The sequence below is a fragment of the Pholcus phalangioides genome, unplaced genomic scaffold (genome assembly GCF_987345545.1).
Source record: "Pholcus phalangioides strain wild (caught in Gottingen) unplaced genomic scaffold, Ppha-v1.0 ptg000016l_1, whole genome shotgun sequence".
Lineage (NCBI taxonomy): Eukaryota > Metazoa > Arthropoda > Arachnida > Araneae > Pholcidae > Pholcus > Pholcus phalangioides.
Genome location: NW_028301609.1, coordinates 13,060,926 through 13,086,251, shown reverse-complemented (window position 1 = coordinate 13,086,251; position 25,326 = coordinate 13,060,926). Strand labels below are relative to the sequence as shown.

General features: G+C 39.4%; 2 protein-coding genes across 2 annotated transcripts in view; one reads left to right on the top strand and one right to left on the bottom strand.

Annotated features, from left to right (window-relative positions):
• Positions 1 to 1,678: 1,678 nt before the first annotated feature.
• On the bottom strand, positions 1,679 to 25,326 carry LOC149075083 (constitutive coactivator of peroxisome proliferator-activated receptor gamma-like). The gene is made up of 6 exons (XM_089245643.1): positions 25,216 to 25,326; positions 11,965 to 13,070; positions 10,579 to 10,771; positions 8,931 to 9,235; positions 3,448 to 3,654; positions 1,679 to 1,936 (listed from the first exon to the last, which is right to left on the bottom strand). Exons 2-6 carry the CDS (start codon positions 13,045 to 13,047, stop codon positions 1,844 to 1,846), a joined length of 1,881 nt encoding a protein of 626 aa, XP_089101769.1. The 5' UTR covers positions 13,048 to 13,070; positions 25,216 to 25,326; the 3' UTR covers positions 1,679 to 1,843.
• LOC149075082 (uncharacterized) overlaps positions 14,767 to 25,326 on the top strand; it is a 154,309-nt gene continuing 143,749 nt past the window's right edge. The window contains exon 1 of the mRNA XM_089245641.1: positions 14,767 to 14,977. The gene's annotated coding sequence lies outside the window, so the exon portion shown is untranslated. The remainder of the gene's footprint in view (positions 14,978 to 25,326) is intronic.

The window sequence follows — 25,326 nt, the reverse complement described above, 5'->3', positions numbered from 1 at the left end:
ATAATTTTTAATTATCTCATTTTAAAAGAATCCCCCACCCCTTCAAAAAGCAAAATACTGAAATTCATGAACAATCAATTTTAAATCAATCCGATATCTGACGTCGACAAGTAAGGCCCATTAACGATTTCGGGGATCAGGGCCAAAAAAGCCATATATTTTAGGGTCCAAATTTATATAAAATTGATTTTCTGTATGTCTGTGTGTGTATGTTCTCTATACAAATCTACAATTTTAGATCGATCGTCACCAAATTTTGCATATATACCAAATGGGACCCGACTTGAACGATAGGCTACTTCGTCAGAGCAGGGCAAGTGCCCCAAATAGGCAAAAAACTGTCGGGCAACAATGGTTTTTAGGCCTCAACAATCACTTTCCGAACGTTTACTTTGGTTACCGTGGTTCCCTAGCAATGCGTTTCAGACGTGTATATGCCTTTACAATGGTTTGTCAATTCTCTAATCCCGTTACCATATGTATAATTTACGCCTTTATAATGGTTTGCCACTTTTTTAATCTTCCCAGTAATGAGACTTTTTGAATAGATGCCGTAATCATTATCAGCATCACTTTGAGGGTCAGTAAAAGGATGATCCCCATAGCAATCAGTGTTAAAATTGCCTATTTTACTGTAGAAATGCTGAAATTTTGTGGAGTTTTTCCGGCACATCAATAATTTTAAAAATTTTATTGAATTCTAGATTTTTGAAATATTGAGTTAGCTTAGAGATGTACGAAGCCCAGGAGATTAAATATGAAGTAATTAGCCGGACCTAGTATTGAGTTGGATATCCATGCAATATAACATTGATTTTAACTTTTTATTTATATCCTCTTAGTCATGAAAATTAATGTCTCCGTTATTGTCTTTTAATATTTCAACTGCATAAATTCATATAGTTTAGGATGTTTTAAAATTAATTATGGGCCCGTAAAGTACATCGAAGAAATTTCACAGCTTTAACTAAGCATTTTTGGAAGCTGAAATAGGCAGATGGATGACTTGAAGTTCAAAAGAGGGGGGGGGGGGAATCGAAATACTTAGCGCCCTTAAAAAAGGGGGAAAAAATATTAATTTCTACGTTTCTTTAAATCTAGTTTCTTTCATCAACAAATCTTTGTTTCTTTCATGAGTCGCGCTGGAAGTCGCCATATTGGTTAACTTAGACAAGGTTTGCATGTCTCTCAAAGAAAGAGGGAGATATCACGTGATCCAAACAGCCTCATTGAAGAAAACCCGGGCAGCGCCGGGTGTTACAGCTAGTTGCATATATTTTAGAAAGGTAAACTCGGCATCTAAAAAAAAATAAAAATAAGTTTCATTATTTCAGGAGTGCATAAAATAGAACTTACGTGAAAATATGAGTTCAATATACATTTATGTAAATTGCTAATTAATGGAAAATAATTTCCGAATTTATGAAACTCCATCATAAATGAAAGAAATACAATTTAAGAATTTATGAAAAATCAAAAAATAAATTGCATATGCATTTATCGCTAATGGAAGTACTTTACAGATAAAATAAAAAAATAATTTCAGAATTTTAATAAAATAGTCAAAATTTATGAAAACTTTTACAATTGATCTATTCAATTGGGGCCAAATAATAAATTTTGCTTACGTTTTCGAATCATTGAACCAAAATAAAAAATTAAATAAAATAAACAAATATAAACGTGTATAAACTTTATTTTATCAAAGTTTTACAAATAATTTAAAAAAGGAAAAAAAATATCATTAAAATTTTTTAAAATAAAATAGATTTCGCTTGAATGTAAATTTGGCATGTGTCGAGATATGTTTCATTATCACATTATAAGACCACAAGTCAATGCTTTAAGGAGTGTTTCGAAATAGGCGCGCATCTGCCAACGACGTCCCGAACGTGATGACACACAACAACCTGTAGAACTCCTTTATGAGACTTTCCTAATAGAAACGACAAAAAAGAAAAGACAACGTCACCACGACATTTTCCTGAACATTTAAGGTATCCGAACAAGGTTTAAAACGTTATTTGAGAAGAAAATATGATTTTTTTTTTTACATTTGCCTTTTTTACGAAAGCCCCATTTCTTGCGATTCTAAAAAAGGGCTTGTTTTGTTTGTATGACTGTTGAGGCGCAAGCTTGACAAGCACGCGTGCGCAAGCATGCACAACTTCCCTTTCACCATTACACGGTACAAGCAAGCTTGCACAATCACCAGTTAGTACACTGATTATAGTTACACTGTATTTACGGGAAAACTCACCGACAAATAATGCGGCACGAGTGAGTGAATGAGCAAGTGCCATTGGGACACTCATTTACTTACTTGGCCAACCACTTGCTCATTTGTTCACTCCTTTGCTCATTCATTTGTCCCCTTGGTCGAACCTTTGCTCATTCACTCATTTGCTCACTGACTAATTGCTCTTTCACTCACTAGCTAAGACTTGCTGAATCACTCACTACATTGCTCACTTGGTGACACTAATTTGCAGACTGACCTTCTCGATTTCTCATTCACTCACTCACTGACTTATTCAATCACTCTCATTTGCACATTGACCTCAGTTGATCATTCATTAACTCACAAGCAGAGGCCACCGAAGCGTGAAAACTGAATACAAGTACCCGCATGATTATGCTTGCGCAAACACGGGGCTCGAACAAGCATGCATTATCAAATTCACTCAAGCCTCAAGACACTTGTACAATCACGATGCTTGCACGAAATTCTCATACATACGCTCAATCATGCTTGTGCAAAAAGATTGCACAAGCATGCTTGTCAAGCTTGCAATTACATGTGTAGCCACCTTTAGAATCGAAGTTACGCCCACTTTAGTCTTGAGTTTTTACGTACAAGTAATCTGTGAATAAAAACTTTAAATGAGTTTTACGAAGTGCTACTTTTGACATTTTACTTGACAACATGATTTATAAAAAATCTATCGATTTTATAATTACAAAATTTTAATGATATTCTGACACGCATTATTAAAGTTATTAATGCAAATCTAAGGCCTATCACATGTATTTGTCTAATTATACACGATATGTTGAATGAAATGTCTAAAAATTCACATCAACCGATTTGGGTGTAACTTATGAGCATACCATTCAATCCTTTAAGATTTTAGTTCATAACCTACGTTATTACTAGTTGAATAAACTGAAAATAGCAAAACGTTTCATTAATAGGATTTTTTGAAATCGCGTTTCGAATATTGCATGAATTTTGCTTGAGATTCTACATAAAAATGAATTTTCAAAGAAAATGACAGAGTCCAAAATTTGTCTTCTTTCTACCATTTCAAGACTTTGTCAAAAAATGTCATTAAAGTTCACTCCAGAATCATTTTATAAGGAAGGTGCTAAGAAATGTAGTCGGATACCTTGATTATATAGTTACATCTTTATATAAAAACACTTTTAGTTAATATAACACTTTACTTCATAATCACAGAGTTCTTCCACCGAGGCACCGTTTTTGGCTTTCAGGTACATGGCGTGAAAGAACTTTCCATCGAAGAAGTTCCAAGGCATGCATCTGATCATAGGCATTGGATAACCGCAGACACCCAAGACGATGCCCAAAACATTTACCCCACGTATGAACAGGCTCGCCAGCTGGACGGCATGAGTGTCGATCCAATATTGCTTGAGGAGAAAGATAATAATTATTAGAAACGATTACTTTATTACTTAGCTTTGCTTCAGGTTATAATTCGTTATTATTTCTTGGTTAATGAAAAACAAAGTCCTTGCATTGTATAAACCAGTGCTTCTCACCCTCTTCTCAGCCCATGGCCCGATTTGGACAATATTTTCTTCTCGTGGTCCTCTGTCTCGTATAGCCCCCCTCCTCTAGTTATCGAACTAAATTTAATCAAAACTGACTAATATTCATTATATAATGGACAAAAAAATTGTAAATAAGATAGATCACTAGAACCCTGGGCCAGGTACGGATTCAGAAAGTAAGTGATCATCCCTCCGAAGAGGCGAATTAAACGTGAAAAATAGGTCTGTGTAAAACATGGGATGATTCGACTAACTTACACAATCGGTCCTCCTGGCACATCATAGCTGTATAAATCTTTTTAACGATCTGTCTGGTCTCCCGACACATAACCTTGGCTCCACGCCTACCCTGGGCAGAGAGTTCAGCGAGCTTCCTCCTTTGTGGGGAAAGGGGGGATATGTATGGCCAACTCAACATCATGGGTTCCCCGTTTAAAGTGTTCTTGGGTCCCCATACTTAGCTGGAAGTAACAGCTTACATACTTACGCAACTGGAATCGGGGAACGTCCCCTTTAGAGATGGGCGATGCACAGTTTGGAACAAAAGAAAATTGGGTTAGGGTGGAGTGGGCGCAGGAGTGCGTATTCCCACGCTTCGATATCTTGCAACCAGTAAAAGGTAGGTGTGAGGCTAGGTGTATTTAGTTAAGTCAAATTATCAAATCAGACTTATACAACCTAGAAGTTTCACTTTTATCGCGCGAGATTATCCCGCAGATTTTTCAAGCAAAAGTAATGTATAGATGTAACATTGTTGTAAAACTGCATGGTTTCTCCACGACAGATATTTTCTCTAACTTCCTATATTTTGGGAACCAACCGCTCGCATTTATATAGTCACTGAGTCAAACTTGAACTTCCTGAAGAAACAGCAGATGATCGGAGATTTAAAGTCGAAACATGAAGTCAATTAACGATTCCGCTCCAGAGTTGATGGAGATCTTTTCCGAATACATCCGAACCGAAGGTCAGTGGAAACTATTCAAGAATGTCTCCGTGGTTTGCGCCCGATGGAGAGATATCTCCGCTATTCCTTCGTTTGTGGGAAGAAATCAGCTTCAGTAAACTACACTGGAACTCCTAACCTTACTCAGGTTAGGAGAAAAGGGACTTCTCTTTCTGATAATCGGTCATTGAATTTGTGTACCGATGACGTGAATGGCGACGATTACATTAAATATTACGGAATTCGTCGTAAACTGAAGCCCGAAGACTTCGTTAGACTGGCTCCGCGTTGCCACAACCCGGAAAAACTCGACATATCGAAGAATATGATATCCCGGTGTTCAACAACTGGGGGCAGAAACAAGCAATTAAGATTGAGCAGATGCCACTTCGTTAGTAATGACCTGATTTCGAAAGTGGCCGATTAATGCCCTTTCCTCCAAGAATTCTATTTCTACATGGTGCGTGTTATGGTAACGATATGCAATATTTTTATACTGAAAAGACAAATTCCAATGTCCCGAGCGATAAAGTTCAAAATGGATACCTAAGCTTCGAGTTCTGGACCTTGAAGACTGAGTTCGATTTTCAGAATGATGTGAACCTAACGGAATTTAGCGTAAGCAGTTGCTTATTCGGTGGCTTACACATAAGCCAGGTACTAAAGAATTCCGCAGAACTGGAGCATTTGGAAATCGTGGAAATTGGTGAAGGACTTGAAGACATACACAACATCCCATCCGAAAAAATGAAAGTCCTCAACGTCTTATACGAAAAAGGTGGAATACATTCGCTGAAAAAACGATCATAAAATGAAAGTATACTCTGAGATTTCGATCGATGCTGCTGCTGATGACCTCTCGGTATCTTGGAAGCTTTTCTAGAAAATAATCAGGACCCAGCGTTGGAAGAATCGTACCTTGGTATCGCTACAGTGCAACTTATAGTTTTGAAGGTGTTTCTGATGGTCTGTCGGAAACTCAGACATTTAATTGTCAAACTCGATAAAGACTCGGATAACATAGGTTGGTTCAAGAACCGAGAGCAAGCTGAGCAAGTTCTCGGGGCTACCATGAATCTAACTTCTGTATTAATCTCAGATAAATTCTGAGTTCATAGTCTTCAATTAACATTGAAATTAACAGAAATTGATTATAATAACATACAAAGGTATTTTCTTCCGAAATTTCAATTAAAAAATATTTTTTTGCATTAAAAAAATAAATTTTTGATCGTGTGGAGGGGGGGGGGGGAAGAAGGGGCCCCCATGCCCCCCTGTGTACGTCTCTGGTCCCACCAATATGCGTTAGGATTCAGGGGGGCAGAGCTGATGACGAAATTTTGCTGACAAGGGGGGGGGGTCAAAAATGGCTAAAAATTTGCTTATGTAATACTTGAACGGCCCCAAGTCCTAATTTGGCTTATCTCAATCATTAGTAGCAGAGGTATGGTTCCAATTTAAAAAATGCTCAAAATGTGTTCAGAAATCACCCTGCACCAGTTTTGAGAGTCAAAATAGAGTGTGTCACAAAAAGGAAATTCTAAATTTTTATTTGGTCCCTCTTGTCCTCAAACTCCCAATCAAAAAGTGACCTATTTCTGCTGAGTCTAACAAAAAGATTCCATGGTTTTTGACTCCAATATTCGCTTCGATGTTTGAATTCAAAAATCGGAGAAAAGTTGGGAAAGAACAACATAAATGGGGGAAAGAAGCACTGTTCGAGAGTTTACGGTGTTTCCCCACCCGCCATCCGATTTTTGAATTCAAATCTCTCGGCGAATAGTTCATTTAAAATCATGGGTTTTTTTCTGTTGTGCCCAGAACAGACAGGACAACTTTCTGATTGAAAGTTAGAGGATTGGGAGAGATCCTTACAAAAATTTATATTTTTAATATTGTGACATACTGTATACAGACTCCTAAAACTGGCACAGGGTTATTTCTGAACAAAGTGAGCATTTTTTAAATTGGAACCTTGCCTCTACGACTAACGAATACTGAGATAGAGGCCGAATTAGAACTTGCAGGACGAGGACGCCATATTACTGCCAAAGCCCGAAGTGCGACCGATTCACGAAATGGCCGAGAGGTTTGGTCAAAGTCCGATTTACAGAAATGATTCGCGCTTTGGCAGGCTGGAGATCCCTGGCCAATGCTCGATGTGCTGATGCAAGACACTCCGGTAGGTGCCACATTTTTTTTCATCGCTAACGTGTGATACCATGGTTATATAATATTGGATTAGATTCATGTGACGAGAAAAAAAAACCCGAAATTCGAGAGAAAAAGAACTATTCATAAAATAATACACACATACACACACACAGTATAAACATAATAAAAAACCACTTGTCCAAGCGGGAACCCTTGTCCAGGGTCCTGGAGCACCAGAAATCCCTTACAGTCCCCCCAGTTTCCGTTCTGGGAGCATTGGAATAGGTAATTTGGCGTTAACAAGGTTCAACTCGTAAAAAAAATTATATGAATTAAAAACTTCAATCTTAAAGGAAAGGAAAATATGATGGCTAATCAATAAGAGCTGTAATGTGGAGAAAGTTATATGGCATAATTAAGAACGATGAAATTCTGGGTCCAAAAAAAGGGACACTGTTTCTTCAAACGCGGTATGGCCAAGTACATTTTGTAGGCTAAACAATGGTGTGCGGTTTCAGAAGGGAAAAAAATCGGGCTCGATCCAGTAAAGAGCTGAAACACAGGATTGTCTTTAGGGGCGGGACATGAGCATGAGGTTTTGCACCCGGGCGACAGGTTGAAGTAGAGCCGCCGCCCCCGAAGGGGGGGGGGCACGAGAAGAAAATATGGTCTAAAGGAGGTAAAAAACACTGAGAACCACTGCCATAGAAAAATATGAACGACGTGCACGTCCGGTTTAGTAGTAGTAGCAAAGTCAACGTTGGTGTTCGCATTGTAATTACGGCCCAAGTCATCTGCCAATACAGTCCGGAAAACTCCAAAAATTAGACACCTCTAACCTAAGTGCAACTGACTCATCTTGATACTGATATTGAGAGATGTTTTAAAATGGCAATCGATCAAACAAAATTTCTAGGCAGAAAAAAAGATAGAAAAAGAAATGAATTCCTATGAAATCTCATTTCAGATTCATAGCGGTAGTCGGCTATTTTAGTCACCGCACGGACACTTCAGTGATCGGACAATCGATTCAGTTAGGAACCTTGGTCGTACCATTGGCGGAAGAAGCACAAAGACACAGATTGATATCAGAGGGAACGATTTTAATCTTTGAACACCTAACTAGCTTTTGTAGGTCCCGCTCATCTCTACATACAGTCTCTGGTTGAAAATTGACAAATGACAAGCAGTTTTGAATCCTAAACGGAGCCTCTCCAATTCCATGCTCGCCCAATAAAAATATTTGGTGAAGAAATGATGAATAACAATTCACCATTTGGCAAAGTTGCTTTGACGCAGTGCCACCAAGGAGGATTTTTCGGGGCGGGGAGGAGTTTTCGTTGCAATTTACGTGTGCGGATACTTAAGTTGCAATACAAAAGTAAAAACCCCTTCTCATTTAGCAAGAGCCAAAGAGCCATAGCCATCAAAAGAAGGACTCCTTCCCCAGTACTATAACGCTATCAAGACGTATCGATGATGTGAGGAGGTGGTGGTTTCCAGCGTTAATCCACGCTGATTTATGAAAAGTGCGGTTTGTGTATAGCGAAGGTTCTCAACCTTTTGAACGGTGCGGGCTATTTCATTCGTTTGAAAACGCGTCGCAGGCCATATAAGTCATCTGGGAATGTGCCGCGGGCCACTAAGTGAGGTAAAATGTACAGAAAGCCACTAAGTGAGGTAAAATGTGGCGCAAGCCCTTTGGTGATTTATAATAATGCCCCAGGTCACTTCAATGATCTGGTTATGTGCTGCTTAGCTCATTTTTACAAAATTGTGAGGTCGCAGACCACATTAGATGACTGTGCGCCATGTATTGAGCATATATGGTGTACAACAAAGCAAACAATAGGATTTGAATCGAGGTTCCACGGTACCAGAAGCTGGAAAATTTTCTATTGGCGTTGCAATAGAAATATTTGCCAGAAAATAACTTATCCACGACGTTTTTGTTCTGAGGAAGCATCTCGTAACCGCCAAGGGTTCCGTGAGAACAAAAACCTCTGGTTTATAGATGAACGCAATATCTCACCTCCAACACTTCGCTCGACTTCCTTCTCCGGAGTGCAGGTTCCTGAGGGTGAATGGCTTGAGCGATGAAAGCCGATACTTCCCACGTCGCCAACAGCGGTCGCTTATCATATCCGTAGGCCAGGAGGTAGTTGAGGACACAGCAGAAAATGGCGTACCTTGGCTGGACGGTGCTCAGGTACTCGTCCTTCAACGACCCGCCAAGACACGCGAAGAAACATCGAAGCCTCATGTCCTGGATGTTCAGGGAATCGTCGCCGCACCAGAGATCTTCCAGAGACGGACAATGATGATGATGTGAATCTCCTGCGATGAGAAAAGTAAAGGACGTTATAGTTGACGTGCCCATTTTTTTTTTGGCCGTCATGCACATACCTCTACACCCGAAACTCACACCGGAAATTAAATTCAAATAAAAAATTAACGACCCGAAAAACAACGAACCTTTTACGAGAGACCTTGAAACTTATCCGCGACAAGCCCGTGCGCGCTCTCATCGATTGTTAATTCACAGAAAATGCCTATTTTGGTTCGTGAGAAAGTAGCAACGAAGCACGTAAACGCTCACGAGTTTTAGAAGCTATTCGTTGCCAAGAAGACGTTCGGAATGATCGACTATATCCCGCGCAAACATTTTTTTTCGTCGCTGGCACATGCAGAGTCGCCCGTGGGGGGTGTGCGCGAAAAGTACGGTCGACCCGGGCCCCGCACTTATGTGATAATTTGTTTCATATAGAAAGAAATAATTCCAGAATTCTGCATTTTTATCTAGAAATAAATATAATTCTGAATTTCCATCTTCAATCAATTCTGAAATTGTTTCTTCAATCAATTCTGAATTTCAATCAATTCTGAATTTCAACCAATTCTGAATTTCAACCAATTCTGAAATTCAACCAATTCTGAAATTCAACCAATTCTGAAATTCAACCAATTCTGAAATTGTTTCTTCAACCAATTCTGAAATTGTTTCTTCAACCAATTCTGAAATTGTTTCTTCAACCAATTCTGAAATTGTTTCTTCAACCAATTCTGAATTTCCATCAATTCTGAAATTGTTTCTTCAATAAATTCTGCGTTTTTATTAATTACGGATTTATTTCATTTATTCTAAATTTTAATCTGCGCCGGAATTATTTCCTTCATTAATTTAAAATTTTCTTTCAGTTTACATTTAATTGTGATTTTGTATGTATATATATTTTGTATAGATATCGTTCAGCATTTTCGTAGAAATTGTAATGTAAACAAATTTATGGATTCCAAAACTCTGTGGTCAGAACATATCTCCAAAAAGTGGCTTTTTGATCTATAGCAGTAAGTCTTGCTAATTATAACTAATTAGAAGCGAGATAAATACGTGCGTACGGCTAAACAACATGCTGATGTTTAGCGGTACATGATATTTCATTATTTTTCATTCAGTATGATATTTTCATTTGAATTTGCGTGTATGCTTCATTTGATTTTTAAATGACAATGAAAATGCTTATATCTAAAACATGTGATTTTGGAGCTATCATGTCCTGACCAAAAACACTACAGAATAATTAAAACGCCTCTGGGCCCGCCATTATTTTCTTTACCGGCCCTGGATACAAGCGATGGCTGACTTTAAATCCGCAAAGGAGGTTGCCCCCCGAACTCACCTTGTGGAATTTCGATGGATATCGGGGGCACGAGATCGGGCTCGAACACATCCTTCCCTGGAATAGCGCACCACTCTTTGACTAAAAGACCCTGGTCCCGGTCTCGATAGAGCAAGCCGTAAGCGCGCTGCATGATAGGACGGTAAGCGACGTTCACTGGAGGAAGACTTTTATCACAGTAGTCTTCTAGGACCTACGAAAGAGAAAAATAATAACGTAGCGATAGACGTCCTCCCCACTTGTTAATACAAGATATACTGAAAACTAGCTATACGTAGAGATGCTTTTTTTGAAAGAAAAATTCATCTCTGCCTTCACGGGGACCGGGGTTCGAGTCCCCGTGGGGCAGAAAGGAATTTTTCTTCTCAAAAAATAAGCATCTTAACATACAACCAGTTTTCCGTATGTCTTTTAAAAATAATAAGAATAGCATGTACGCGCAATTCAAATACATTGGCTTCCAAAAGTTAAGCACGCGGCGGCTCATATAACGACCACTTTAATCTTGCTCCTGTAAGAACACAAACACGTGTTACGTATACAGTCCCTTCGGCACACAATACTGCCAGATATTTTGTCTTATCAAGCAATGCTGCAATCACGGATGTAACAGTTATGGCTGTCGCTTGTCTACTATAGCACAGGACTGGACAAATTGCAGAAAAAATTTTAGGTGCAAAAAATTTTTTTTATCCGAAGAAAAAGGTTCAAAATAATGCATCTTTGACTTTTTCGGGGCATAGGGACCCTCTTTAATGTTGGCAGATATGCTGCTATAAATTCCAAACACTGTGCGCTGCTCTGAGCCTGCAATTTAGTAACTATACAAACTAAATTTTAGGCACCAATACCAATTTTTTAGTCACCATAGCGGCCTGGGAATTGTCCAGCCTATAGCAATACCGATTGTGGAAACAAGTCAAATAGTTGCCCAGAGACCTGTGCCCGGTCAATCAAGTGTTATTCCCTCTGATGATCGTTATGTTGCTATTTTAGCCAAGCGGAACCGACGAGCGACCTCCATAACTGTTACATCTATGGCTGCAGCGTCATTTGATAAGACAACATCTGCCAGTAGTGTACAGCGCCGTCACAATGTATTTCTCGAGAATTTGCCAGGTAGGGACTCAGGTAAATCACTTGGCCCATGATGCTCTGAAGACGGCCCTACCTGTGCACCGAAGGCTTCACATGAAGGGACTATACGCCCGAGCACCACGTGTTTGCGTTGTAGTAACCGTCCGATCCAGAGGGGCGATATTAAAGTGGTGTCGTTACGTTACATTAGCTGTCACGCGTTTAACTTTTGGAAGCTAGTGTAGTTATACAATCTGTATAAAGTTTTACGGTCTGATGGGTGAGCATCTATGATATACATATAAGCACCTCAGGGAAATTGATTTCACCAGTGCTCAGCAGGCTATAGATGGCAGGGAAGTTCTCGCAGTGAACATGGCGGTCGACGGCTACAGACCAGCAGCTGGGACTTGGGCGTTCTTCGAAAGGCATCGAATAATATCTGATGCTTTCGCGGAGCAAATCCAAGTTGCGTGTGTCGCCGAACACCTTGACGGAGATGCGGTGCAGCTCCTGCTCGTCTCTGTGATCTCCTTTCCACCTTTCGCAGTTGATGACTTCGGCGATCGTCGGCGCCATGATTTTGGCGCCGCATTCGGAGTAGCCGCGACGGCCCGTAGACCAGACCGTCTTCCGTTGGAACGGCTTCACCAACTCCGCGGAAATGAGATCGTTACCGAGTAGGCAAGACATCAGGGGGAGTTGCCTGACGGTCAGGAAAAGCTCCGAGGCGAGCCTCTGCCTGTTGTACATCACGGTAGTGAGATCCTCCTGATCCAGGTGCCGCATGGACAGGTACGGCTTGGTGTCGAGTACGAGAAAGTCCGAGTCCTCGGTCAGTATGGCGAAGACGCTGTCGTCCGTTATGGCGTACTGCGCCATCTCGATGTTGGCTTCTCTGATGGTCGACCGCACCTCGACGTCGCAGCAGATCTTCAGGGCGAACGGAAGGAAGGTCGAGATCGAAGACGGACAGACGAAGTGCTCGTCGTGGTCGTCGTCCGGTGGCTGCTTCCCCGTAGTCTTGAGATACGTAAAGACGTCATCGATGACCTTCATCCTCGAAATCCGGGCGAAATTCCACTGAGGCCTCTTCCCGGGCCTGACCAAACCGTCGAAGAAAAACACCAGTCTGATGCCGGCGGAGTCGAAGCGTCGGACGAATCGCCGCAGCTCAACGACGAACTCCGAGCACTGACCTCCGTAAACCCAATCCAGGAGACCTCGGTGCAATTTCTGGATTACTTGCGCGCCGTCAACCAGCAGCACCGGCCGCTGCTCCGTGTCGGAGACCGAGAGATGACGCTCCGCCAGATCCGCAATGGACACTGTGCTGCACACTCTGTCGGTGCATACCTGCTCAACGTAAGCCTGCAGACCTTCGACCACCATTTTTCTTTTCAGGACATCGGAACCTAAACAAAGAACAAAAAGATAATTTAATCCAAAAACATTGTTTTTTTGTCTTTAATTAGAACTAAAATGACCTATCAAATAATTTACATGGCAACTATTTACTATCATCATTACATTTATCCTTTTATTTTAATTTATTATAATTTTCTTCTTATTCCACTTTTCACAATGTCGTATATAAAAGATCAATCGCGCATCATACATGTTTTGCGAAATACATTGGTGGCTTTGATTCGGCCTCACGTGTGAGAAAGATAACAGTCACGTCTTTGGGAACCCACCATTTATGATAAAGGAGGACGCAGGACTGTTAACGCCAACGAAAACCCAGAGAACGTGCAGCTGATTTATACCATGTAACACTTTTCTGGTCAACTCGCAGAAGATGCGGCCCTTCCCCGAAAACTGATTCAACTTACAAGGAAAGGGTCTCCATGTGTCCTCCTCAAAAAATTTATGAAAAAAAAAAAAATGTAAGAACATTCATTTCACCCAGAAATATATAAAACCGAAGAAATTAATAAAGCCGCAAAAAAAATTATTAAAAACTATAACAGTTGGCTACTTATCGCCTCTTGCCGATATCTACAAAAAAAAACTTCCTTTCTTTACCGCAGCTTCTCTGTTCTATAAAAAAAAGCTTTTTCCTCTTTGTGCTGTACTTGATCGTGTGTTATTTGAATGACGCCACTAACACTCTAGAGTTGCAGGATTTTTGAAGTCATTCTTGGGTTATATTGGCGTTCAAAATATTAACATTACAAACTTTTTTTGACTGACCCATAACAATCCCTAACGGTGAACATAATAGTCTACCCAATAAAGATTTTTTAAAATATTTTTGTACATATTTAAATTAGTAGAATCAATGGTAATTTTTTCAAAACTTCTTGAAGACGTCACCTTGGGACCCTTTCCTTGTTAGATTGGTGGTCAGTTGTACAAAGGTGTCTTCGAGACCGTCCATTCCCTTTGGGAAAGAGCGCAAACTATCCCAAGATGGTCTCTCTGGGCGGTCAGCGGTCATGCCTGTCTGTCATGTACGAACGTAATGTCCTTCTCCGAAAAAACGGTTCAACTTAGAGAGCTGGTCAATTTAGCAGGTTTTACTATATTAAAATATATGCTTTGATATCTCCTCTTGGAGATATGAAGAAGGGTGTGTCCAGTCCATCAGTGTATTCTTATATGCACATAAGATTAAGTGATGGAATAGTTGCTTCAATATTTCATGTACGGCATTTTAATGGTGCACATAGCCCGGTAAATTTCAAATTGCAACACTCTTATGGCATAATTCCTAACGATATACCAGGATTGGAGATTTTTTTTCACGCTCGCACACCCACTCGCTACTTACACATATGATAAGACGTCCTTGCCCATAAAACACACCTATAGTTATACCAGGGACGACACATCAGGAAATAAAAAGCATAAACTTTATCAACTGATTGCATTACATCTTCGCGGCGAGCTTTCTTTCCATTATCATTTTCCACTCAATCAGCATAATCTGATTCGGAGAAGAAAAAAAACAGGAAAATAAAGAAATGTTACGATAGATACAATTTTCTAACCTGCTTTCTCCATGGCCCCAGGGTCGTGAGAAAATGTCTATTTTATCACTTATCCAGCAGCTGTGGAGATAATAACATACCTGTACGATAGGACGCAATAAGTTTTGAAGCCCGCTGTGAAATGAAAACACATCATCGAAGCAAGAATGAGACGCAGTTTTTTGTTTTGCCGCTTCACACAAATTCGCTTTTCATTCATTGAAGGACTTGACTAATGCGTAAATGAGTCATGAAAGGGACTATTGCGCGCGTGTAGTCATCATTGAAACGGTTCCGAGGGGCAGTACGAATCAAATCAAGTCTTTCGCACGGGCAATCTATATGAGGTAAGCTCCAAACTTCTGGATACTCTGTTTTCATCCATAGGCTTCACCACCATTCCCAGATTCAAGGGTGCATTCCGATCCCCCCCCCATTTCTAGGACCAGACCCTCAGCCTCACTCTTTTGTAGACTATAGGGCAGGGCTGGACAAATCCATTGCCTAGATGTCCGGGCATGTAAAAATTTTAACCGGCATTATAGAAAAAAACCAAAAAAAAAAAAAAAAAAAAAAATTGAAAATTCCGTTTTTTAATTGACATTGATGCAAGTGTTCCTACACACATGCGTGAAAGAAATGCTTTTTTTTGGCAGCCATGATGCAAATGTGCAGTTAACGAATTTTGATTTATTTTCACGGTTTTAATATCTAGCAGCCCGGTACGATCATGGGCACTCATATACTTCAACTGGGCTATTCTGGAAAACGGACCACCTTACTTCCAGCGAAATAGCATATCTCAATGGCATTCACGGAAGAAAAATATTTCTTAGTTTGCATAAAAAAGTAAAAATATATTTTTGCAAAAAATTATGTATTTTATGGCCCTATTATACACCATATAAAGTGTCCGAAGGATACAAAAACACTCCGATGGATTCTAAAATTGCAGAAAATATTTATGCTGCAGTTCTCTCCTATACAAAAATATCGGAAAAGATATATTTCAAATTTATGAGGGGACTTCTGCTGCCACCTATTAAATAAAAACTAAACTCTGTCAAAAGCAAAGTTGGTTTCAAACCAATATGCAGCATGAAAACAAACAAAATATGTTATACACTATATATTATTTATTTTTATGCTGCATACTGGAGTAAATTTTACTCGCCAAAATACCGGTTAATATATGTTTATATTTGCCGCTGGATCACTTCTGTGAACATGAAATATAACCGGTGGTTTGGCGCATAAGTTTATATACCATATGCAGCATAGAATATATATGTATAATAAGTGCATGACATTCGTTTTCATTCTTCACGTCGAATTAAATCCAACAATTATTTCAATTATAAATGATAGTTTCGTTTCTATTCAATAGGTGACAGCAGAGATCCTAGCCTGAAGCGGTTTCTCGTATTTATAACAGCAAAATATAAGAATATGAAATATGAGAACAGTAAGTCAGAAGGTTGGGGAACTTTTTCACAGGTTCACAAATTAGTATTTCTCCCACTTACGCCAGTCTGCGAAAATGTTCACTAAATTTCAGCGGTCTGCAATGGGAAACAGTTTAAACAACTCGGACTAAACCGTAGTCCCAGGCTTTTTCTGCCAATAGGTGATTTTATCCATAGTCTTACTATTCGAAGCTGAAATGCTTTCTGAACATTTGCTTTCATGACGTCCCGGTTTCTCAGTCGCATGATCTGGCCACCCTAACCTACCGTATAGTCAACGATTCTATACGAGAAGTGAATTGTAACTTTTGGTGACATCTTTTAAGACGCCCTTTTCTTTCTATTCACGGAAAATCATGTATAGCGATTTTAGATTTTTTTTTTCGTATTTCTTTCTGAATTTCGATTATGCATGAACACACCCCCTGTCCTATCCCTAAGGGTATTCAGGTAACCATCGTAAACCGGACGCCGCCATCCCACTCAGTACAGATCTGACCGGATGAAACGGAAATAAATCCCTAGTCGAGAGCCAGTGGGGCCAGGTTCGGGATGCCAACCCTCTCAATGTGTCGTGTGATTTTTTTGCTAAAGCTACAGATCTATATAGCCTTCAACCGTAGGGCTTAGTGCTACATAACGACAGCATCAAGCTGAACCCCACCCTACAAGCTCTATAGGTAGAGAACTTTTTCTGATGTTCTTACGGCTGGATTCGAATCCATGGACCTTGATGGCAAACTTCATAGTGGAAGACTATCATATTGCCACTGTGCGCCACTCGGGTGCTAGCAGAGATTCTGACGAAAAACGCTAAAAACAGAACGACTTCTCTCGCACATACAAAAGATCAAGAAATTTCAACGAGCTCATATTTCCGCCAAGGCGGCGCCACTATTGAGGTAAAGAAACCTTCCAGAATAATTTCGACGATTCTCGCGGGATCTTTAAACTTTTATCAAACATTTGCATATTTCCCCAACTGCCAGGCGGCATTTTCTCACATTAGGCTCTTGAGAAGGGCGATAGTTCCCATCGCCCCCCTCCGGATCCGCGTCTGCTCTTCCTTATTTTCAATCATGTATGTTAGACTTTCTATGTGTGTGCGCTGTCATATTGATCCTCGTATAAGTATTTGTTTGCGATTTTCGGTCAAGACTCCTGGAAAAACTTCCCAGGTACAATCGAATGATTTGTGACCCAACAATGAGCGGAGGTAGATTTGAAATTCGAAGGGGGCACGATGTTGTTTATGTAATTTTCCATGCATTGTTATATAGACGAGGCTCGATTATACGAACCACACGTCTTTGCGAACCAATCTTCTTGTCCTAAACCAGAGTTTGACAAATCGAGAAAAACTCTAGGAAAACCAACCAAATATTTTAGAAACTAAAAAAAGTATTTTGTTTTTGCCCAAGCTAGTAATCACACACAGAAAATTTTAGGAGCCAATATCAATTTTTTAGTCGCCATGGTGACCTTGAGCCTGGGATTTGTCAAGCCCTTCACATTCAATATTTACTCATTTGTAATTTCCAGTCCGATTTTCTAATTTATTAAGAATATATAACTTTAAGACAGTTATAGTTCTCATTTTAACTTTTAGACAATAAAGTTTTAAAGGTCTCGAATTAAAAAAACAACAAACCACCCAAATGTAGTTTGCAGTGCGAGACATAATTATAAGACACGACGAATATTCACGAAAGAAAACGGAAAGAACATTTCCACAATAATGAAACTTTATTACATGTATTTTGTCACGTCGTTTACAATTGTGACTGAAATTACAAGGACGTCGAAGAAATAGTTCGATTTTTTTTGTGAATTCCAGTAAGAAATTAATTGAACATTGAAGGACCGGACACACCCCGCTTCCCATCTCGAGAGATATCGAAGCTTTCCCGGGGGATGGGTGTATCAGGAAATTTAATTTATGTGAAAATAACAAACAACAATGTACAATAAAGAATCTGGAATAAAAATTGTGATCATAGCATCATCCACAGACAATCAGTCCGTAATCGTAACACTGTCCTTATGTAGATAATCAAAGAATAATCTTGTCTTGTACGTGAGAATTCTGGAATTGAGTTCATCGAATGTAGAATGTACCAATCTTTGATTTTCAGTAAAAGGAATCAAGCTGGAATAAGATATAAATTGACGTCCATATCGCCGGCACCTCCATTTCATTCACACCCGCCAGAAAAGGGTGAAACAGTTGACACTTGTGTGAAGAGATAGTATGCCGAAACTGATATTTGGAAAGAAAAGTGCTTTGTCTCCTTCTGGAATCGAACCTAGGCCCCCTTGCATACCGGGCAAGTGCGCTAACCAATACACCAGAAGCACACTTTTCAATTCATCATAACACGCAGAAGTAGCGTGAAGCGCTGAGCGGAGTCATAGCAGCCTCCCCTTAACTACATTCTCTTCATACAAAAACGCCAACTGGGGCGAAAATTGCTGTAGTTAAGGGAGGCTTTGACCTTTGAAAATCAAAACACACCCCGCTGTTAAGGGAGGCTCCTATGATTCCACTCAGCCATCGCCCAGCCCCTCATCCGGGCAATGGCTAAAATTGACAATGGTCGATAGAGCCTGGGCGGTGCACGGAATGAAATGAAATGATTCCACTCAGCGCTTCAAGTTACTATTGCGTGTTAGGAGGAATTGAAAAGTGTGCCTCTGGTGTATTGGTTAGCGCAATTGCCCGGTATGCAAGCGGATCCGGGTTCGATCCCCGGAGGAGGCAAATCACCTTTCTCTCCAAATATCAGTTTCGGCATAACATCCACAAAATTCAATTTCTCAGCAGACATTCGTCTTGTTGGGCGTAAATTATATTGATTATTAGGTGTCGGTGAAACAACCGATGCTTTTCTTCTTGGCCGTAAGTTGTAAGGACAGAAATATAACACATTTTCATTCCCACCATTGTACAGTAGTGTAGCACTACTTAACCGTACATGCATCTCGTACACATTCCTCTACGAAATTTCTAACGAAGCGGCACATGCCGGAATGAGTGTTCTGAGTGTGGCTCTAACTTATTCACGTTGTCGAGTTGCGTTTGTTTTGCGTTCGCACTGCCATCTGTCTTTCATTTTCTGATGGCAATGATTGAATTTTCATGTTATGTCGTCAGTATCGTGTTGGTCTGCCTGACCTCTGCGGAGAGACTTTTTCAAATGGGAGGCCGGCTTGTGTGTGAGTACCGTAGCACTGCGTTACTTTATGCAAATAATTTTACGTCTCTAACCATAAAAATAATATGAATATAACCAATAAAATATACCCTTTTTCAACTACCCCTCATCAGTAGAAAAAATGCCACACGGTACATAGCTGAAGGAAAGTGAAATTCGTGAACTTTGCCTATTGCATGGCAACGGCGTTTCTAAAACTTATAGCAAATAAAATTTGACGTTCTCGATGTGCCGTCGCAAATGTTTTAAACCACGGAATGTGGCTTTGGGGGCATTCAAGTATTATGTCAGCATCGATGGGGGGGGGTTTGGATGATGCTTATGTCATCAACCACCCTTTATGAAGATATGAAATATTAATATTCTTAATGGCATCTTACTCGGTACGCCAAAAACAGGAAAAAAAACCTTTCGATAGTTATTTGGCACCTCAACTAACATTCTTCCTATTGATGAGTCCCCTACAGAGCCACTTTAACGGATCCTTCAAATGCTCTGGAAATGCGTCCGGACGGATTAAGTGCTCTGGAACTGTGCCTGCGCATCACACAAGTGATTCGTAATTATGCGACGGATCACCTAAGTAATCTGGGAATGTTCCGCGGGTAATATGAGTGATGTAGAACAGCACTGGGGCCCGTTTAAGTGCTCTAAAACTGCGCCACATGTCCCTCAAGGGATCTCTAAATGTGCCATGGATCGTTTAAGTGTCCTGGAACTGTCTCGCGGGTTACTTAAGTGATCTTTGAATGTGAAAGTGATCTTTGAGGCCTACTTCAGTGATCTGGAAATGTGCCACGGGGTGATTTAAGCGATTTGTAAATATGCGGCTTAGTTAATTTTCACAAAATTTAAGTTTGGGGGGAAAGCCACATCAGATAACCTTCAGGGGCCACATTTGGTCTCACAATGAATTTTTTAAAGAGAAATTGTGAGTTCTTACCTTTCAAATAGCATTGACATTAACAAAAATTGATGATAACAGCATATAAAGGTATTTTCTTTTGAAATTTCAACTTTTTTAAAACATTTCTTGCGTTAAAAATTTTTTTTTCGTCTGGAGAGGGGAGGCGCACGAGCCCCCCTATGCTTGTACCCCCCCCCCCGCGCGTACGTTTTCTGATCTCACCAATATGGGTTAGGAGGCAGTGCTGACGAAATTTTGCTGACACGGGGGGGGGGGGGGGGTCAAAAATGGCTTAAAATTAGAACAGCCCTTTGTGCAAAAAAAACTATCTGGGCACACCCTATGTTTGTCTCCCTGATAAAAGCGCAATGTTTGTGCTCTAGCAGTAAGTATCAAAATATCATCCAGAAATATAAAATCTGCCTTACAACTGCAGTGCTCTCAGTTAACAATTTCAATAATTTTAAGTTCTAGAAGTAGCATTCAAATTCATGAAAATGAAAGAAAAAAAACCTCCATCAACTTTGAAACACAAACAGGATCGTTTGACTCTCGCCAAACGTACTCGCGCCTTGAACTCATTTATGGTATTCTGCTATGTTCTCCGATGGAAAGAAATGCAATCTTGTGAAATGGTTCAGATGGTTTCTCATTCATATTGGCGTGATTTGCAGACCTCAAATCACGCTAATATGAATGGTAGTGATTTGAGGTATAGGAGGCAATTTTCTTCCATCGATAATACCGCCGGATCACAGGCTTGTAATGTAACAGGCTCTTGTAGCACTCATTGATTCGGCTGCATCCATGTCAAATCACTTTTTGTTTTGATTAGCAACAGAGGTGGTTGTACAAAATTTTGATAAAATTTATATGTATAATTTGTTTGAATTTCATTTTACTTTTCCGCAAAAAATCTGTAGATGGCTTATAAAATTTTGTAATAATGTGTGAAAATATTTTTTTAAATTCCCAATATTTGGTATAAAAGTTATTTTGCACTATCATAAAACTTGGAATTTTTGATATTTTTTACTTCGCTCCTTCTTGTGATTTCACTAAAATTTAAGTGTCTTATAATTATGTCTCGCACTGTAGCATACAAATGGGATCTAATCAAAATCATTTTGTTTGAAACTGTGTTGGAATTTGCACTCGATAAAAAAAGAATCAGGAAGCACGTAGTCATATTTGAGGTGACCATATGACCCGCGTTTCTCGGGACATTGCCGTATTTTCATAAAATTTTGGTCATCTCCAAACTTTTTTACAAAAATGTTATTTCCCATTTTTCAACAAAGCCTAGGTGAATTTTTATTCTTTGTTGAAATCAAGTAGTAAAACTATTTTTCTAACCTATAAATTACATTATTTACGATTATATATTCAAGCTGAATATTCATATTTATGTCATGTTTTAAGTTTTTTCTTAAACCATTTAAATCTCTGCTTTAATGCACTGGTGCTTCATTTTTTGCCTTTAATGACTAGGAAATTTTAGCAATAATTGGCAACTTTGGCATCATTTTTGGTGCTAATTGGCGATTTTCACGTATTTACATCACATTTTCGTGTATTTTTTTATCGAGGAAATATGGGCAGCCTACATATACGGGGGGCGTACCCGAAAATAACTTTCAAAAATGTTTTGAAGAATGGAAGTAAAGACTCGACAAATGTATTTAGCTGTAATGGAAAGTATTTTAAAGGGAATTTAACAATTTTTATAAAAAAATTTAATAAACGTAAATTGTAAAAAAGAAACTCCGGTTACTTTTGGGTACGTCTCTCGTATGCAACTGACATTTATTAATTGAATAGTTTCAAATATTTTGAAGCAATATCTTAAGCACAGAGTTTTGCTGCCAGATTTTAGGTAACATCTTTTAAGCACAGAAACACCTCAGGTATGCATGACCATATGTCCTGTTTTGAACATTGTCCCGTACCTCATCGTTGCTTCTCAAATCGTTTCATAGTCTCAGCAGAACATAGTTTAGCAGAGAGAACAAAAATTTATGGAAGAAATTGACACCGAAAATAGCACTTACAAGCACTTGAAACAATTTTTTCAGAGCTTTTGATGTGAAAATGAACATTTTTCAAAAAAAAAAAATCGCAAAAAAAATTTTTTAAATCAAATTTCGCATTTATTTGCAAAAAATTCGTCAGAAATTTCGTATTTGTTCACAAAAAATAAAAAAAATAGCATATAGGCCCTCGGCTAAAATGATTTTTCTGAGGCCCATCCCCTGCTAAAAATACTTAACCTCTATAATTTGAACCAGATCTCATTTTCATGAAACTCCTCTGCACTTGGTTTCTGGGTCGTGCTCGGTCGGACGACACTGTTTGGATGTCATGTGTAAAGTCAATTTATTTCAATTCTTTTCTGCTGCTGTGTCTTCAGCTGAATACTATGCCGTTCATCAATTCCAACACACAGTAGTCTCGTTTATCCGACCTTCCGTATTATCCAACGTCTCACCGCAAAAAAAAAAAAAAAAAGATCAAGCACCAACTGTTGAGCTTTCAGAATTTCATTATATGCATTGAGCAACAAGAAGCTGCAGGAATCGAAATAATGATGCTGCGAAGATGGCGAGATTTGGCAGCGAAGAAATGGCACTCGTCAGGAAAGCAGAGTACGATTAAAAATATGTTAAATCATCACAGGACTGAACTTTTTTTAAGTACTGTATTTAACTTCAAAATATTCTGTAATTAAGTTCATTTTCTCACTTAATTTTTTGCTGTAAACATGGTTATTAGGTTCGTGAATGTGCAAAATTATAATGTAGAGTAGTTTGACTTTTAATAGGCTTTTCCTTAACACTTCCGTATTATCCGACGTTCTGCCGGTCCGTTTATGTCGGATAAGCGAGACTTTACTGTACTCATTTGTCAATTTTTTGTAAAAATGTCCAAGAAAAATTTGAATTTGTCCAAAATTGAAATTTGAGCCCAAAAGATTTCAAATCTATTAACTTACTCCACAAAACATGTGCGAATGGAAAGTTTGATGCTTCAAATTGTCGATTAGCATAATTTTCCTACAGAACTCGGAAACGAAAGTCAATTGAATCCGTATTTTAGGAGTTAGAATTTCATTGTCAAAACTTATTTTCAAGAAACTTATGCTGGAGTAATCGTCTTCATATTTATTGAGAAAAGCAGCAATATATGATATTCGCCCAGATGAATGACACCTTTGAATCACGAATTCTGCCTGGTTACTACAGGCGTCGGGAAGAATTTTGCTGCCACTAATAGCCTACTTATTTACAGTAATACTTTTTTTTTTTTGGTAGCTTAAATACGCACTGCTTGCTCATTTATCTTGAGTGCAAAATAAGTTATCTTCGTCTTGGCCACAACAGAATTAATTTCTTTAATGAATGCGTCACCCACAAGATTCACTTTATGCGCCCAGTATTGGTAGTGCAAAATGTTGTCGCCAAGAAATGGTTTTTAATAATTTGAAGCACGCAAAATCATGTAACGCACGGAGTCTGATACTAGATCCTTTATTTTCGTATTTAGTTTCGTATTCTTTTAAGGTGTCAATTATAGCTCGGAAACACGCGGAAGAATTAACGATAAAATTTAAATTATCGAGATTTCGCAGAAAAATAGTAGAAATTGAAATTTTTGCATTTATTCGTTAAAATTGGCAAATTTCGCATTTATCGCGGTTATTTCGTAAATACGAAATTTACGTATCCCTACTCACGAGATAACGATTGTCAGGGCCGCAACTAGGGGGGAGCAGGCGGATCTCCTGCCCCGGGCGCTGGACCAGAGAGGGCTCAAATTTTATTCTTAAACCTCTTCCAACATTACAAGGGGGCGCCAAAATGCGCACTTGCCCCGGGTGATCAAGCATCTACTAGCGACCCTGACGATGGTGACGTCCGGACTGAAAATATCGACACTTTTCACACCACAACCGGAAACATGGCAATATTATTTCACTAAGCAGGATTAAAGTCCTAGCAGACAAAGCAGGCAGTATAATCCAGTTGAAGCAGGCAACACACAGCGAAAGTAAACAAACATTTCCGAGGAGCCACAGTTGCGAAGACGTGTGCAAAACATTAGAAAATGAATTTCTTTCACCGTGGCTTAACAATCCAAAACATGTCATCGAACGCCTGCCATAAAAAACCCTAAGAGACGGACTCGCATTTCACTTCTTCACAAATTAGCGTTTGTGAGAAACCCGATTTGTTACTGTTGATTCATGGCTTTCCACGTTGTTTTCAGCAGGGATCGGGAATACACAGAGTGGTAGTGCCAATGATGACTTTTCGGGGTTTTCCTCGATCAAAAATTTGGCCGACCCCATTCTCAACAACCCGAACAACTTCTAGCGCAAGTTATATTAGACGACGTTGTACTGTATACTGAAGGGGGAGGGGGCAATGGTGATTACCTCTTCTATTTCAGAATCAAAGCTAACAAGATGAAGCAACACTCAATGCCGATTCCTAGGGGCGACATCTGTTGTGGAAATTGGGAAAATTGATGTTAAAATAGTGAGTGTTCAGGCGTCCTTCTTTCTCAGTTTTTGAATCTGTGGCAACCCTAGGTAAAATGGTGAATACTGAGGTCCCTCCTATCCAACTAGAAGCGATTTATTACCAATTTACATGAAAGTCTCGACGAAATCTCGGTAGCATTATCCGCCACACCCCCGCTGCACTCGAGGCCCGGGTAGGCCTATGCATTAAGACGGCACTGCTTGGGTGGGCTGTAATTGACTATAAAAATGACGTAACTGTAGAAAATGTGTATGAGAAAACGGAATATTAATGAGGTTTCGTGCAATTAAAAACAACGTAAAACTGGGGAAGTAATTTGAGACCCATCCCTACTGACGAAAAGAATGAACTACGCTTAACGCAATTACATTAAAGGCTTAAACAAAACAGCGCTTTTGAATTAAATTAATAAAATTTCGAAAAAATTCAAATTTAATTTGAAAATAAACTCACTTATATTTCCTCAAATTACACGAGCCTCTTGAAGCGAGAGTCGCTCTTCAGCAAATTCAAATGTTTTGTTTACAGTCCCGCGACCACATGTAATATTAACGCAACATAAAT